This window comes from Falco naumanni, chromosome 2 (assembly GCF_017639655.2).
Source record: "Falco naumanni isolate bFalNau1 chromosome 2, bFalNau1.pat, whole genome shotgun sequence".
Lineage (NCBI taxonomy): Eukaryota > Metazoa > Chordata > Aves > Falconiformes > Falconidae > Falco > Falco naumanni.
The window spans coordinates 89825361-89837740 of record NC_054055.1 but is presented as its reverse complement, the minus strand read 5'-3'; the positions used below and the strand labels follow the sequence as shown (position 1 = coordinate 89837740).

The window sequence follows — 12380 nt, the reverse complement described above, 5'->3', positions numbered from 1 at the left end:
AAGGTTTATTTCTATTACTGAATGCTTGCTAAAATACTGCCTTAAGTTCTGCTCTAAGATTTTTAACACACATGAAAAAAAAATTTTTAGTGTAGCTGTGGACTGAGAGTGAGATTCAACAGACTGAATGATTTACGTTTTCCAGAAGAGTACCATCTCCTTAGAATTGATACTTAATTCCTCCATAAATACTGTTTTCAATTTAATTATTGCCTTCCCAAATTGAATTATTTTTTCCTTATCTTCCTCTTTCAAGCTGGAGAAGAATGTATAGTGTCCTATAACCTCCAAGTGGTGTTCATCTCTTGGCTTGAGGTGTCACCATGTGTTTCTTTCAGTATTTCCAAATATTTCAGAATTTGCTTTTTCAAATCAGTGCTGCTGCCTCTGTCATTTATTCACATGCCAATGAATGATGGTCTATTCTCTGACCATTCATTCTATTTGTTTCTCTGTAGAATCAAAGAATATAAATTTCCTAGCAAAACAGCTACAGTTTTGATATCCACGACTTAGAATTTGCTTGTTGTGCAAAATGATAATGCTAGTTTAGTACAAAGTGAATCCAAAATGCATATCCTCCATGTATTTTTAACTGGGCTGATGGTTACAATGTGTTTTCATTGTGCATTTCAGAATTGACAGATGGGACTGTTTACTCTGTCTACTCTTAGTGATTTGCACGTGTAGGCTGCAATAATACAAGCTGGATTTACATTCTTGAACTTGCTAGCTGATGCCAGCATCAGCAATGCAATATTTTTTTTACTACTACTGGATTTGTATCAGATGCATAATAAATCAACCAAGAAAGAATAATTGTGTAACAATTTTGCATTAAAGTAATGCATACTATTTGAAGCACAATCCTCTGTATAGACTGAATGTGGATTTTACTTTTTTCCACACTTTGTTTCATGTATGTCTCCTGTCTTAGGATGGATCAGATCTCAGTGCCAGCCAGCGAGCATATGCTCCAGAACAGTTGCAAAAGCAAGACCATCTTACTATCGATACTCAGTACTACCTGTCACAGCAAATACATCCAGTAGTTGCTAGAATATGTGAGCCCATAGAGGGAATTGATTCTGTTCTTATTGCAACGTGGTTAGGTAAGTATTCTAAATTTGGTTTATTTAAAGAATTACAAGAGACAAAGTGAGAAGTTTTAATGTATGTTTCTTAACAGAAATGCTTCCCTAAATCAGTCTTTTTACAATGAACAATAGCTTGTGTTGCAGTCTGTAGAAAGCAGCTTGGATTGTGTGTTTCTATGACTTTTGCAGGATACAATTTTTTCAGAAGGTGCTTATTAAGAGGAATTTAATCTTATAATCCTTTTTCAGAGTTGCAAAAATTTACTGTTCATAAATGACAGTCTTTGAGATTTTCCTGAGTTACTGAAGTAGTTCTGGAGTGTGCATCCAGAACTAGCATTTTTCCAGAGAGAAACCCTAGCATCTCGAGCAACTTCCCAGGGAGAAAGTAGTCATAGTTATAATGAAAGTACACAGTTTTTTAGCAGGGTGTAAGTGAAGACTTCTGTTTGCTAGAACTGACCTAGTGGGTAATGGAAACATAAAACCTTAGTAACACTCTTGCCTGCTGCACATGGAGGAACAAAGTGGCAAAAAAAAAAAAAAAAAAAGGTGCTATAAAAAAAAATGTGACTAATGCAAGTGACCCACAGAATCACTATTTTTTACTCAAATGAGCAACAGGGAATTGATTTTGGTAGAGTTGTTTTTCCTCTGAAGAGGATGTCAAAGGTATTAGAATTAGATTATTTTCTGCCCAACTCTGATTGCCTCCATCTTCTCCATTCCACAGGCCTCTTACCTAGAAAGAAGTATAGGTGTTGAAAAATTGTTAACAGTTCTATCGTGTCTCTTTCCGTGAAAATACAATGCTCTGTGTGCAACCCTTTTTGTGTTGTTTCCTCCCTAAAATCGATGCACCAACAAACATAATTGACCTCCTTGATAAACAGAAATTTTGTGATTTGTATCCCACATCTAGTTCATTATTTTTTAAACTATTGCTCAAGGACATGGAAAAAAGTTCTTGATCTTGGTGGCTGCTCTAATTCTTGGCAAGACTGTCCTCTCCTACAAGAGAACACTTTTGGAGAGTTGCACTGCATCAGTTTAATAATCCCGTTTGATGCTATGCCCGTGTCTGCAAAAGTTCAGACCTGCAGAAATTTTATTCAGAATTCTGGAACACTCAAAAGAAGACTTGGTCCTCAGCATTTTGTGTTTAGGCAAGAGCCAATATCCAGGATTTGGCCACTTACAACCAGCTGGCAGGTTGTTGCCTTCAGGACTATTCTGACCTGGTACACTGCAAAACTGAAAATTTTGGTTTTTCTGGGGGTCTGCAAGGGTATTTCTTGGAGGTGTTTGATGTTGCAGTGTATCCTCAACAGCTCTGAGGCTTTGAGGATGTGTCAGTCCTGCTTCACACATGCAGGCTGACCATACAAGTCATTCTGTTCATGCGGTGCAGGGCCTTGGGTATACCTTTTTCCCTTGATGTCAGAGTGGACTATGTGGTATGCCTGACTGAAAAAGGTCAAGCACGCTTGGTTAGGTTGAAGTGGTTTAAAATAGGCAGTAAACTTGCACTTCATTTAGGTAGAAGACAGGAAAGAATTCTGAAGTTAATATTTTATTTGGCAAAGATCATTAGTTTTGTAGAGTGAAGCTCAAATTCAGACTTGTTCCATATTAACAACAGGTCAGATATTCAGAAAAGACTAGCTCCCTTCAAGCACCTAAATGAAGGGCCCAGATCTTAAGAACTATGCGCCACTTGCATCTAATGTTTGCAAATGCCAGTGCTGCTTTTTGTGCTATAGTACATTCAAGATGAAAATTTCTTTTATGATCTGTAATAGCATCATGCAGCTGAGAGTTTATTAATAGTACACAATTGTCAGTCTGAAAACCTGTATGTATCTATTACAATCCTAGATCTGAAATGTGTTCAGTTTGACCTTGCTGTGCTGTAGAAATGTTATATCCTTCTCCAGCTTTGTTTTCTTGGGAATGCTTAAATTGAGCTGGGGGGTAAAGTCAAGTCTTTTTCAAAACTTCTGCTCTGCTTAGTTCTATATATAGCACTTAATCAGAGTCATACATTGTTGCAAGCTAAAGTTATCTTACACCTTTTGTTTAAGGGTACTGGAGGGAATAGTCAAGTGGTTTTGTTTCAAAGAAAGTGAAAATAATTTACAAGATACAAAAGCCTACAAGATACTTGAGCCCAGCTTGCTAAAACAAGCAAACATGGAAACTGCTGATCTGTGTTGCTAAGCTGGGCATTTTTGCTTAGTATTTTCATCATGTTACACACCCAAATTCCTGTTGTTTTTTCTATATTGCAAAAGAGCATGTTTTTCTTTTCTGAAGAAGAAAGCTGGCGTGCTGAAGGATGAGTCCAAGTGGACCAAAACTTGGTTGTGTTCTCACTGTGTCTTCCTCTGCCTGATTTGCTTTATTGTTATGTAAGGTATGTGTCTGTATGGAGAGAATGGTTGTAGAAAAAAGATCACGGTTGCATATTTGGCAGAATCCCTTTGTAAGGTGAATATTTCATTGACATGTCACTGTGTTAGTCCAAGTAGATAAAATTGAGCTCTGCTTAGGGAAGCTTGGCTCTGTCAAAATGATGAAAAGTTCTTTGTTCCGTCTGTGCTCAAAGCAAGTTATTTTAAGCTAGTTTAGATGCTAAAGAACAAAAGCAAATAAAAACACCTAAAATTTGCAGAGAACTCCTTAAATATCATATTTATTCACTATGGAATCAAGCTGAAAATTGCCTTTTATTTTTGGATGTTGTAGGATGTCTGTCTAGCCTTTGAGAGATGGAAAGTCATTGTTCCCAAAACCAAGAACCTTATGGGCATACTCCTGCATTCACTGTTTTTCTTGAAGTTCTTGAGGAAAAGCAGTGTGACAAGATGAGGATTGTCAGGGTTTCTGAAACTAAGTAAAGTGTGCAGTCTGATTAGTAGTATCATTCAATAAATCTGAGCTTCTTAAATGCTTGGAAACCTTACTTACTCATCCTGAAGATAACTATAGCTTTTAAATGAAAAGAACTGTATTGGCAGAACAATTCTCTTAACATATTTAAACTAAGGGGGTTTTGTTGATACGTACTGCTCCTTGTCTCAAAGATTAAGATCACATCTTATTTCTGTGTTGTCAAAAGTATCTAAACATTATGGAAGCGGAGTCATTTAACCATGGGATTTTTGTAGTTGTTAACAGCATAACATAATTTTCTTTAAGTTATGGAAGTTGCTGACTGCTGTCCTAGACTGGGTCCTGTTCTTCTGAAAGAGACGTGTGCTGCTGACTTACAGGTGGATGCTGGCAGTGGTGCTCTGCGGGTTGCTTGGCGTTGGGGCATTTCTTAGGAAGGCTGTCTAATTATAGAGAGTCATTACTGGGTGCTGACGATTAAGAGTACTTCCTGGTATCAGTTCCTCCTGCCCTGCAGTGTTTGCCTGTTGGCTGCTCCTTGTAAGGAAACCCACCACCTTAAAGATGCTGTCTTCTCTTTTATTTGTTTCTTCTTCTTCCTAGAGAGTCATTTAGTAAGTGTCTTTAACGTCGTATTTAGCAGCTACTCAGACTGACTCTCCTGACAGAAACCAGGACAGCTGAGCTCTCCTTGTAGCATGCAGGCATTGTATCAGGTTCTGTCTGGTTTTATTGGTTTTCTCACATTTTAGGGAGTGAAGTGAGAGTAGAATGATGGAAATTAAGATTAAAGTAACGGCGAAACGTCATGAAAATACAATAATAAACCCCAAAGTGTATGAATGATGCTGTTTGTGGCCTAGCTGGGGTTTTTTGAGATGCTCTAGACCCGCTTAGAAGCGGAGAGTGGCTGAAGTGTGGCGTGTTCTGACTGTGCAAGAGGCCGTCGTAAGGACGCCGTGCAGAAGGCACCCTAGCTTTGCAGCTCAGGAGCGTGTATTTTTGAGAAATGTAAAAAGGCGTGTGTTCCCGAGGGCAGAGGCCTTGGCCGCCGGGGTTCGGTTCAAGCCGGGCCCGGCGCCGGCCCCGCCGCGCCGCCCTGACTGAAGTGCGCGGCCGCAGCCTGGAGGTGGCAGCACCGCATGGCGTTTCCCTGCCGCTCGTAAAATGTCTAACGGGCGGAGGTACGGCCAGGGAAACTTTCCGTGCTTCCCGGCTACCCAGCGGCTGAAATCCAAAATCCGAGGGAAAGCCCTGGGGCTTTGTTCAGCGGCCTGCGAGGAAAGCGGCCGGCGGGCTGCCAAACGCCTGCCTGGGGGGCTGGGGCCGGGGCCGGGCGGCCCGCCTTGCTGCCGGCTGCGCCCCGGCCCTGAGGAGGGGCGGGCGCGGCAGGGGCCTGCGTGGAAAGGCGCGTAAAAACCCGCTGCAGAAATGTTATTTTTAAGATACTGTGATTAGTGAAATTTATTCGACCTTTTTGCAGTTTCCTGTGTGACCTCGTTTGCTCGCTAGTTAGTAAATGTTTTGATAATTCAACTAAATAATTCAGGAACAAGTCGTGGAACTTTTTATTTTTTGCTTTTGTCACCCTGACTTCATCGGCATATTTTTCATGTTGCGTTTCTTTGTCATGCATGCCACCTTGCAGTTTTGGTGGGGTTGGAAAGCTTGCCTGCGGTGTAGGTAATTTAGTGATGTGGGATGTGGACTTGGTAATTTAATGATAGCCCTGAAGATTTTCATGTCAGAGTAAGTCAAAGTGACTTTGATTTTTCTTGATGTCATGGCAAAAAAAGAAGAGTTCAAAGAAGTTCACTGATTACTGTCATCCTATTAATTTAAAAATTATCAAAACCAGATAGTATTTTTTTCCCCTAACCCATCAGATAGCCCCTGATTTCTTTACCAAGCAGAGTGATATGACCGGTGTGACCTGGCCTGAGAGGATACCGGTTAGTGTGGTGAAATGGAATAACTGAACCAACTAACTATTCCTGAGAGGAGATAATAGATAAAATAGGTCCCAATTCCACAAGATAATTAAGGTAGGCATGTTCCTTAAAAGCCTGAATTGTAGTCCCTTTGATTTCACTGGGGCTGTTTGCACACCAAAAGTTAGATGTAGGCTTGAATCATCACAATATTTTTCTTGTGTTCTACAGCCAAAGCAACTAACAATGTTCAGAGATAGGTGTGATTTAAATTCTTCCAATTAATAACACTTCTTTTTCTGTTAAATTATCAAATGCCCAGATTCTTATTTGCTGTCACTGATTTTGACAGAATACTGGAAAACTGCAGTTGTCTGAAGATCAGAATTTATGTCCTTTTATCTTTAATTTAGTGAACTACTTTGCTTTATATTTGCCTTTTGGGAAACAACCAAAGGTAGATTTCTAGCAGAACTTTAATGGCATCTATATAGGAAAGTTGCAGTGATGTTTTTTCATTCCACATCTGAACTCAAGAGTAATTTGAGAATTTTTGTTTGTATTCACCATTACTATTTCAGGTCCAATCTACTGTATACATAGTTGATTTTTTGCAAAACCTTAATACAACACTTAAGCCCCCTTTCTAAACTTTTTATCTGCTACCTGTGTGTTGCAGAACATACTCTTTGTTTTCTAAAACAGCAAATATATTACCAATCCTTTTAAAAAAAAAGGGGGGGAGGAAAGAAAGGAAAAAACCCAAACAAAACCCCACAATCTTTTTGGGGGTGTACCATATGTAGCAGAGTATAAAACAATCTATTAGCAATGTTTTTTAATTTGTTTGCACTTCTTTTAATAAATAGTAGAGAACTGTATTAAAAGTGTAAGAACCTTTTGGAGGTGAATTATTATCTTTATCCATTGACATGTGGGTTTTTTTGATAAAATCAAAATTGAGAAGCTTAATTACATTTTGTGAAGCCTTGTGTCTATCAAGATCCAAATAAACTTCTTTGACCATGGAATTTTTCCTTGTCCTTGAATCTGATGATTGCAAAATAGAAATTCAGAATAGCAATAGTAAGGTCACACATATCCATCTTTCATACAAAGACAATCTATATCTGCCTGTATAACACAACTGTTTATATGTGAAATAGTATTTGTCGAGCTTAACTGAATATTGTTGCCAAACATTGTCTTTAAGTCTCTTGGTACTGTATAGTAAGGTTAAGAAGAACTGTAAAATCTAGCTTCACTTCCTATTTGTAATCTTTCTTGCTTTTTCTATAGTAATTATTAGATTTGTTATTGAAATTTATACAAGCTATAAGTTATTATGTGGTAATCTGTTACTTGGCTTAATCAGACTGTTAAAAATATTTTTTAAAGTGCTTCTTTTTGATCTTAATAATAAAGTAAGCCATCGTTTTATGAATGCTTTCTTCTACATGCTCGTTTGATTAATTTTTTTTTCCTAGCATGTGCTATTTGATAGACTTAACAAAAAAACCTGAAAATGGGATACATGGACTTCTAAACGGTTGCACATGACAAAGGATGACAAAACCCGTAGATTTTTGTTAAGTTTACTTTGGCAGTCTTATTCCTAGGGCAGTGAACTTCGTGCTTGCTTGCTTATTTACTTATTTGTGGCTGAATCAGTATTTTTAGGATCTCTTTTGTGTATTTATTTGTTTAAAATCTTGAGTTCTGGCAATCAAAAATAAAGCATTTAGTCTCCAGTGCAGCCGTTTTAAATGCTGCTGCTGAATTTTAACCACTGCATTAGACTGAAACCTACATGCTGTTAACCACTGAGCCAAAATGAAATCGACCACTGCATTGAAATCAGAGTTGGCAGTTGTATACGGACTTGAAGGAGTTGGTAATAGCAGTGCACCCGTGTTTCTTTAATGGGGTTTTTATTCTCTGTTTTCAGTTTTAATGGTAACGTTTTGATTTAAAGACTGTTCCTTAATAATGATGCACATTTTTATTGAAATATTTTCAATGTAACTTAAGAAGAAAATAAAAATAAAGCCATCCGTTAGAAGTGGTTTCCTCAGAAACAAAATGTTCTGTTGCATACTCCCATGATAGTGCAGTGTGCTTGCTTTATTTATAAAGCAATCTTGCGTAAGAAGAGAAGTAAGAGGATTACTTCATGTTTCATGAACCTCTATTCGTGGTTAAGAATTGTAAAATGTATTTATGTTTTATAGAGCAAGTTTTGCTAAGGAGATATTTTCAGCTTCTGAATTTGCATTTTGTAACTTTCTTTTGAATCTGCTTCACCAAGCATATGAAAAATGAGCCTACTTGCATGGTTGACCTCTTAGTCTTTTGAAATTTTTGTTTCTTATTAATAGGACTGGATCCCTCCCAATTCAGAGTCCATCACCATTACCATAAAGATGAGGAGAATGTTGCCTTGGTTGGTGGCCCAGCTCAGCTCACCGATAAGGAGAAATATAGGGATTGTGAAAGATTCAAGTTTTGCTGCCTCAAATGCGGAACAGAAAATATTTATGACAATGTTTTTGATGGCTCGGTTAGTTCTTTTTCTGTTTCATTCCTGTTCATCGGTGAGGGAGAAAAATACTTGTAGAGAGAATGGCTTTTCAGATAAGATTCATATGATGTCGGAGAAGATACCATATTGTTTGAATCCTGCTATTTATAGCTTGGAACAAAAATTTGCTGATAGGACAGTGCTGAAACATTTTTCCCACTTTTGCATTTCATCATGCAGAACATGTGATATTGTCTGGCTTCATTAATCTGTTTGCCCGCAGTTGTGAATGATTGTTGGTATAACTTTTTAAGGAATCCTTATCTTAACACCTTAGTAACTTCCAGTTCTCTATTTAATGAAACTTTCGTATGGCAATGGCAGTTTCTTATCCTAAATCATATTAATTGGAACAAAGTGTTTTTGAAACTTGTGTTTATCTTGCTACATCCCACCTCCCTTCTTGACAGTAATGTTTTTCTGTGTTATCTTTCCTTCTGTCTTTGTATATTGAACATAAAAAGTCATAAGGGTACATTCTTGTTGAGAAGTTCTGCCAAAAAATGTATCTCTGACCTTGGATCACAACTTGAAATAGGGCCAAGTATTTAACTCTGCAGCGATGTTATGTATGTATTAGTCATTGGCAAATTAGTGAGCTTCAGAGTAGTGAAAACCTTGAAAATGAAAGCAAATAAATCTTTTATCTAAATTAAAAGTAATTATTTTAAGTTAATTTGGACAAACAGCAGATGTTTTGCATTTTTTTGAATCAAAATAAAGCAGTCTTTGGAAGCAAGCAAGACACAAATCAAGTGATCCTTTGTGAATCCTTGACTTTTGTTCATTACAGCTGTAAATAAGATAGTTAATTGCATGTAGCCTTGACAGCTTGCAGATGGGCTGGCTAACTGGAGAGAAGTGGATGTCAAAGTCCTTAAAAAAACCCAACAAACCAGCAACAAACAACCCAAAACAAAAAAAACCACCCCAAAACCCCCCACAAACACCAAACTTCCCCCACCAAACAACAAAACAAGCCCCTAAACCAAACAAAAAAAAAACCCGCTCTTCTACCTGGAATTTAGTGTTGGGCGGGTGGGGGGAGAGCTAGCCAAGATGACTCACTAAAGCTAAGGCTTACCTTGAAAGTAAGTTTTCTAACAGTTGTGTAACTGTCCAACCTACCAGGTTGTTCTTACTTTAACGAGACTTGTACCAACCTGCTTTCAACTGTTCAGGCATCACTTCCAGGTTCTAAAATTTTAATGCCAGGTGTTCAGAGGTTTTCAAAGTAAGGGGAATGAGATGGTGTAAAACTAAAACTGTAAGAGCTATTCTGTCCACTTGAAGAAAATAAAAGATGATCATGTCATTCTTGCTTAATGAGATTTGTCTCTACCACCCCATTGGTAATTTCATAATTGGTAGCTGTAAAGTTGATTTCAGTGTTCTGGTCCGTGGGCTTGAGCAGAGCTTTGATGTCCCTGATAAAAAAACAAACCTGTGCTGTTTGAGGTGAGACAGGGGAGTGTGATTTGTCCATAGATTAATTTTTTTTACTCAACATAATTTTTTGAATTATTTATTTTTGTAGCAGGTGAAGAAGCATGTTTTCCAAAAGTCCTTTCATTAAGAAGAGAAGGGGAAAACTTTAGGTCAGAGAGGTCTTTATATGGGTGTGGCCAACTGTGATCTGAAGAAAGAAGTCCTAGATATTAGAGGCCCTTTAAGACTGTTCTTTTTTAAAAATATGTATTATGTCTTAAACTCCTTAGATAACTTCTGCTACCTTCACCTGTTGTAATGATGCCTGCTGTTTTTACACTTATGTTTTCAGGGGCGATTTATTGAACTCAGCTTGCAAAGGTGCAGTAAGACTGAATGTCAAGAGCCTCCTTTCAACTATGTGGTTCAAATGAACAACAAATTACTGTTGGATATTAGACGTTACCTCAGAAAATACTATAATGTAAGTATTCAGAAAATATTCTGCCACATGAAATGAGTTTTTTAAGTGGTGCTGAATTTTTAGTGACTGTTGTGTGGGTTTTTTATTGTACAGTCTTAGGTAATAGCATGCAACATCTAAATCAACTTTATGAAAAAAAATCAATTAATGATTTCAAATATTAATTTAGAATGTTTGTCTTCTCAGTTCAATCTCAAGCCAAGGTGGCCAGATGTATTTAAATTTTTGTAACTGTGTGTGTCAGCATTTGTACAGATGTAGTTTTTGAGATTTTTAGATGAAAAAGTGCAGAGTTTATTACCTTAATGCTTTTGAGTAAATGTGTGTAGCCTATTAAATATGCAGATATCAATTTCTCATGGAACTGAAATTTGATTCTCTTTCTCCAACCCCAGCTGATGTATATTGTATTAGAATGTGAAAAGGAAAACTGAATGTAGCTCTGTAAAAATTCTTTGAAGGACAGTAGGAAGGGAAATACTATGAATCTTTCTTCATAATGATTGGGAGGGGGAAAAAAGAGGAGAAAGATAGGTAGTTAATTAATTTTATTGTTCTCTTTTTTGGGGAGCAGTGCAAGAAATCCAGAGTGCTAATGGTAGTGGTTGGCTTTCTATGGCATTGTGGGGGAGTGGGAGGGAAAAGTGTAATATTTGCATTTCCTATCACTGCACTGTCCAAACTAGTGACTGGTTAGGAAAAAATCTGCTGTGACTTTTAAATTCTATCAATATGTTTTGTATCTAATGTGCTGGAAACATCATATTTTCTGAATTGACAGCTGGCCATTTTGGTCAGATTTTCATAGACTTTGTCATCCTGTTGCCTGCCTGCCTGCCTTTTTTGGTTGTCCAGTGTTGTCTGTTTTCACAGCTTCAGGACAGACATCACTTTTTGAAGGCACTCATAAACTTTGGGTGCTCATAACCTTTGATATGCTCAAAAATGTAAATTATTTTTTTGAAAATTTGACCTGTAAATGAATGGCTTACCTAATTTGTGGTGTGTTTTCTGAAGTATTACAACATGCTTTTGCAGACAGCAGATGCAATGCTAAGAATTATCTTTATAGTTTATTTATCAATATAATTTAATACTAAGTGTGTTGTCTTTTTTCTATATTGTTATCGTTACCTTCTTACTTTCTATATTATTTTCTGCAATTGTAGGTGTTTTCTAAGCACTTTTCTGGAAATACAATAATTTCTGAATGTATAAATACTTGGTTTTGAAGGTCTTTGCATCAAAAAGAGCACAAAACTTTCTTAGAGTATTGAAATTTTGGCAGTATTTCACAAGGTAGGGATAGATTGTTCCTTTTAGTTGAAGTTAAAGGCAGATGACTTGGGCAGGTGAAGTTACCAAAAGGCGCGATCTCATGTTACTTTATTGCAAAGTCCAGATGGCTGCAAAATGTATCATTCACCTGAAATCACTATACATATTATATTAAATTATACTATGTGTTATTTCATATGTCAAGGTAACATGTTTACACAGACTGCTTTTGTATAAAAGTTGCTTCTGATTAACTTTTTAAAATATAAAGGATGTACATTATGATAATACACAGTGCCACATGCTAAGTAATTTCTGGCATATATAGTGCTAGAAAACATGCGTAAGACGTGGAGTAGTAAACGATGAATGAAGGAAGATACATTTAGGGCAGGAAAAATTCTTACTACTGATAAGAACAAAAACTGGTATAATATTTTACTCCGTTCCCTTTTTTTTTTTTTTTTTTTTTTTTTTACTTTTTTTTTAAGACCAAGCAGTGACCAAACTGTAAAATGATTGAATATTAGAATTTGCTTATCTTGTATTAAAATCTATTAAGTATTTTACTGCATGATATAGAGGATAATGAAGTGTCCTTCAAAAGGAACGTATTTGTCCTTGTAAGTAAAAGCTTTATAAACTTGGTTATTTTTTTAGTACTGAGAATTTACTTTTAACTTAGT

At 36.9% G+C, this 12380-nt stretch overlaps 1 protein-coding gene across 2 annotated transcripts in view; it reads left to right on the top strand.

Annotated features, from left to right (window-relative positions):
• The window catches only part of POLA1 (DNA polymerase alpha 1, catalytic subunit), a 204158-nt gene that overhangs the window by 84061 nt on the left and 107717 nt on the right, over window positions 1-12380 (top strand). For both annotated transcript variants that reach the window (XM_040582492.1, XM_040582491.1), the window contains exons 32-34: window positions 938-1112; window positions 8302-8483; window positions 10285-10416. In XM_040582492.1, coding sequence (XP_040438426.1) covers window positions 938-1112; window positions 8302-8483; window positions 10285-10416 — 489 coding nt within the window. The remainder of the gene's footprint in view (window positions 1-937; window positions 1113-8301; window positions 8484-10284; window positions 10417-12380) is intronic.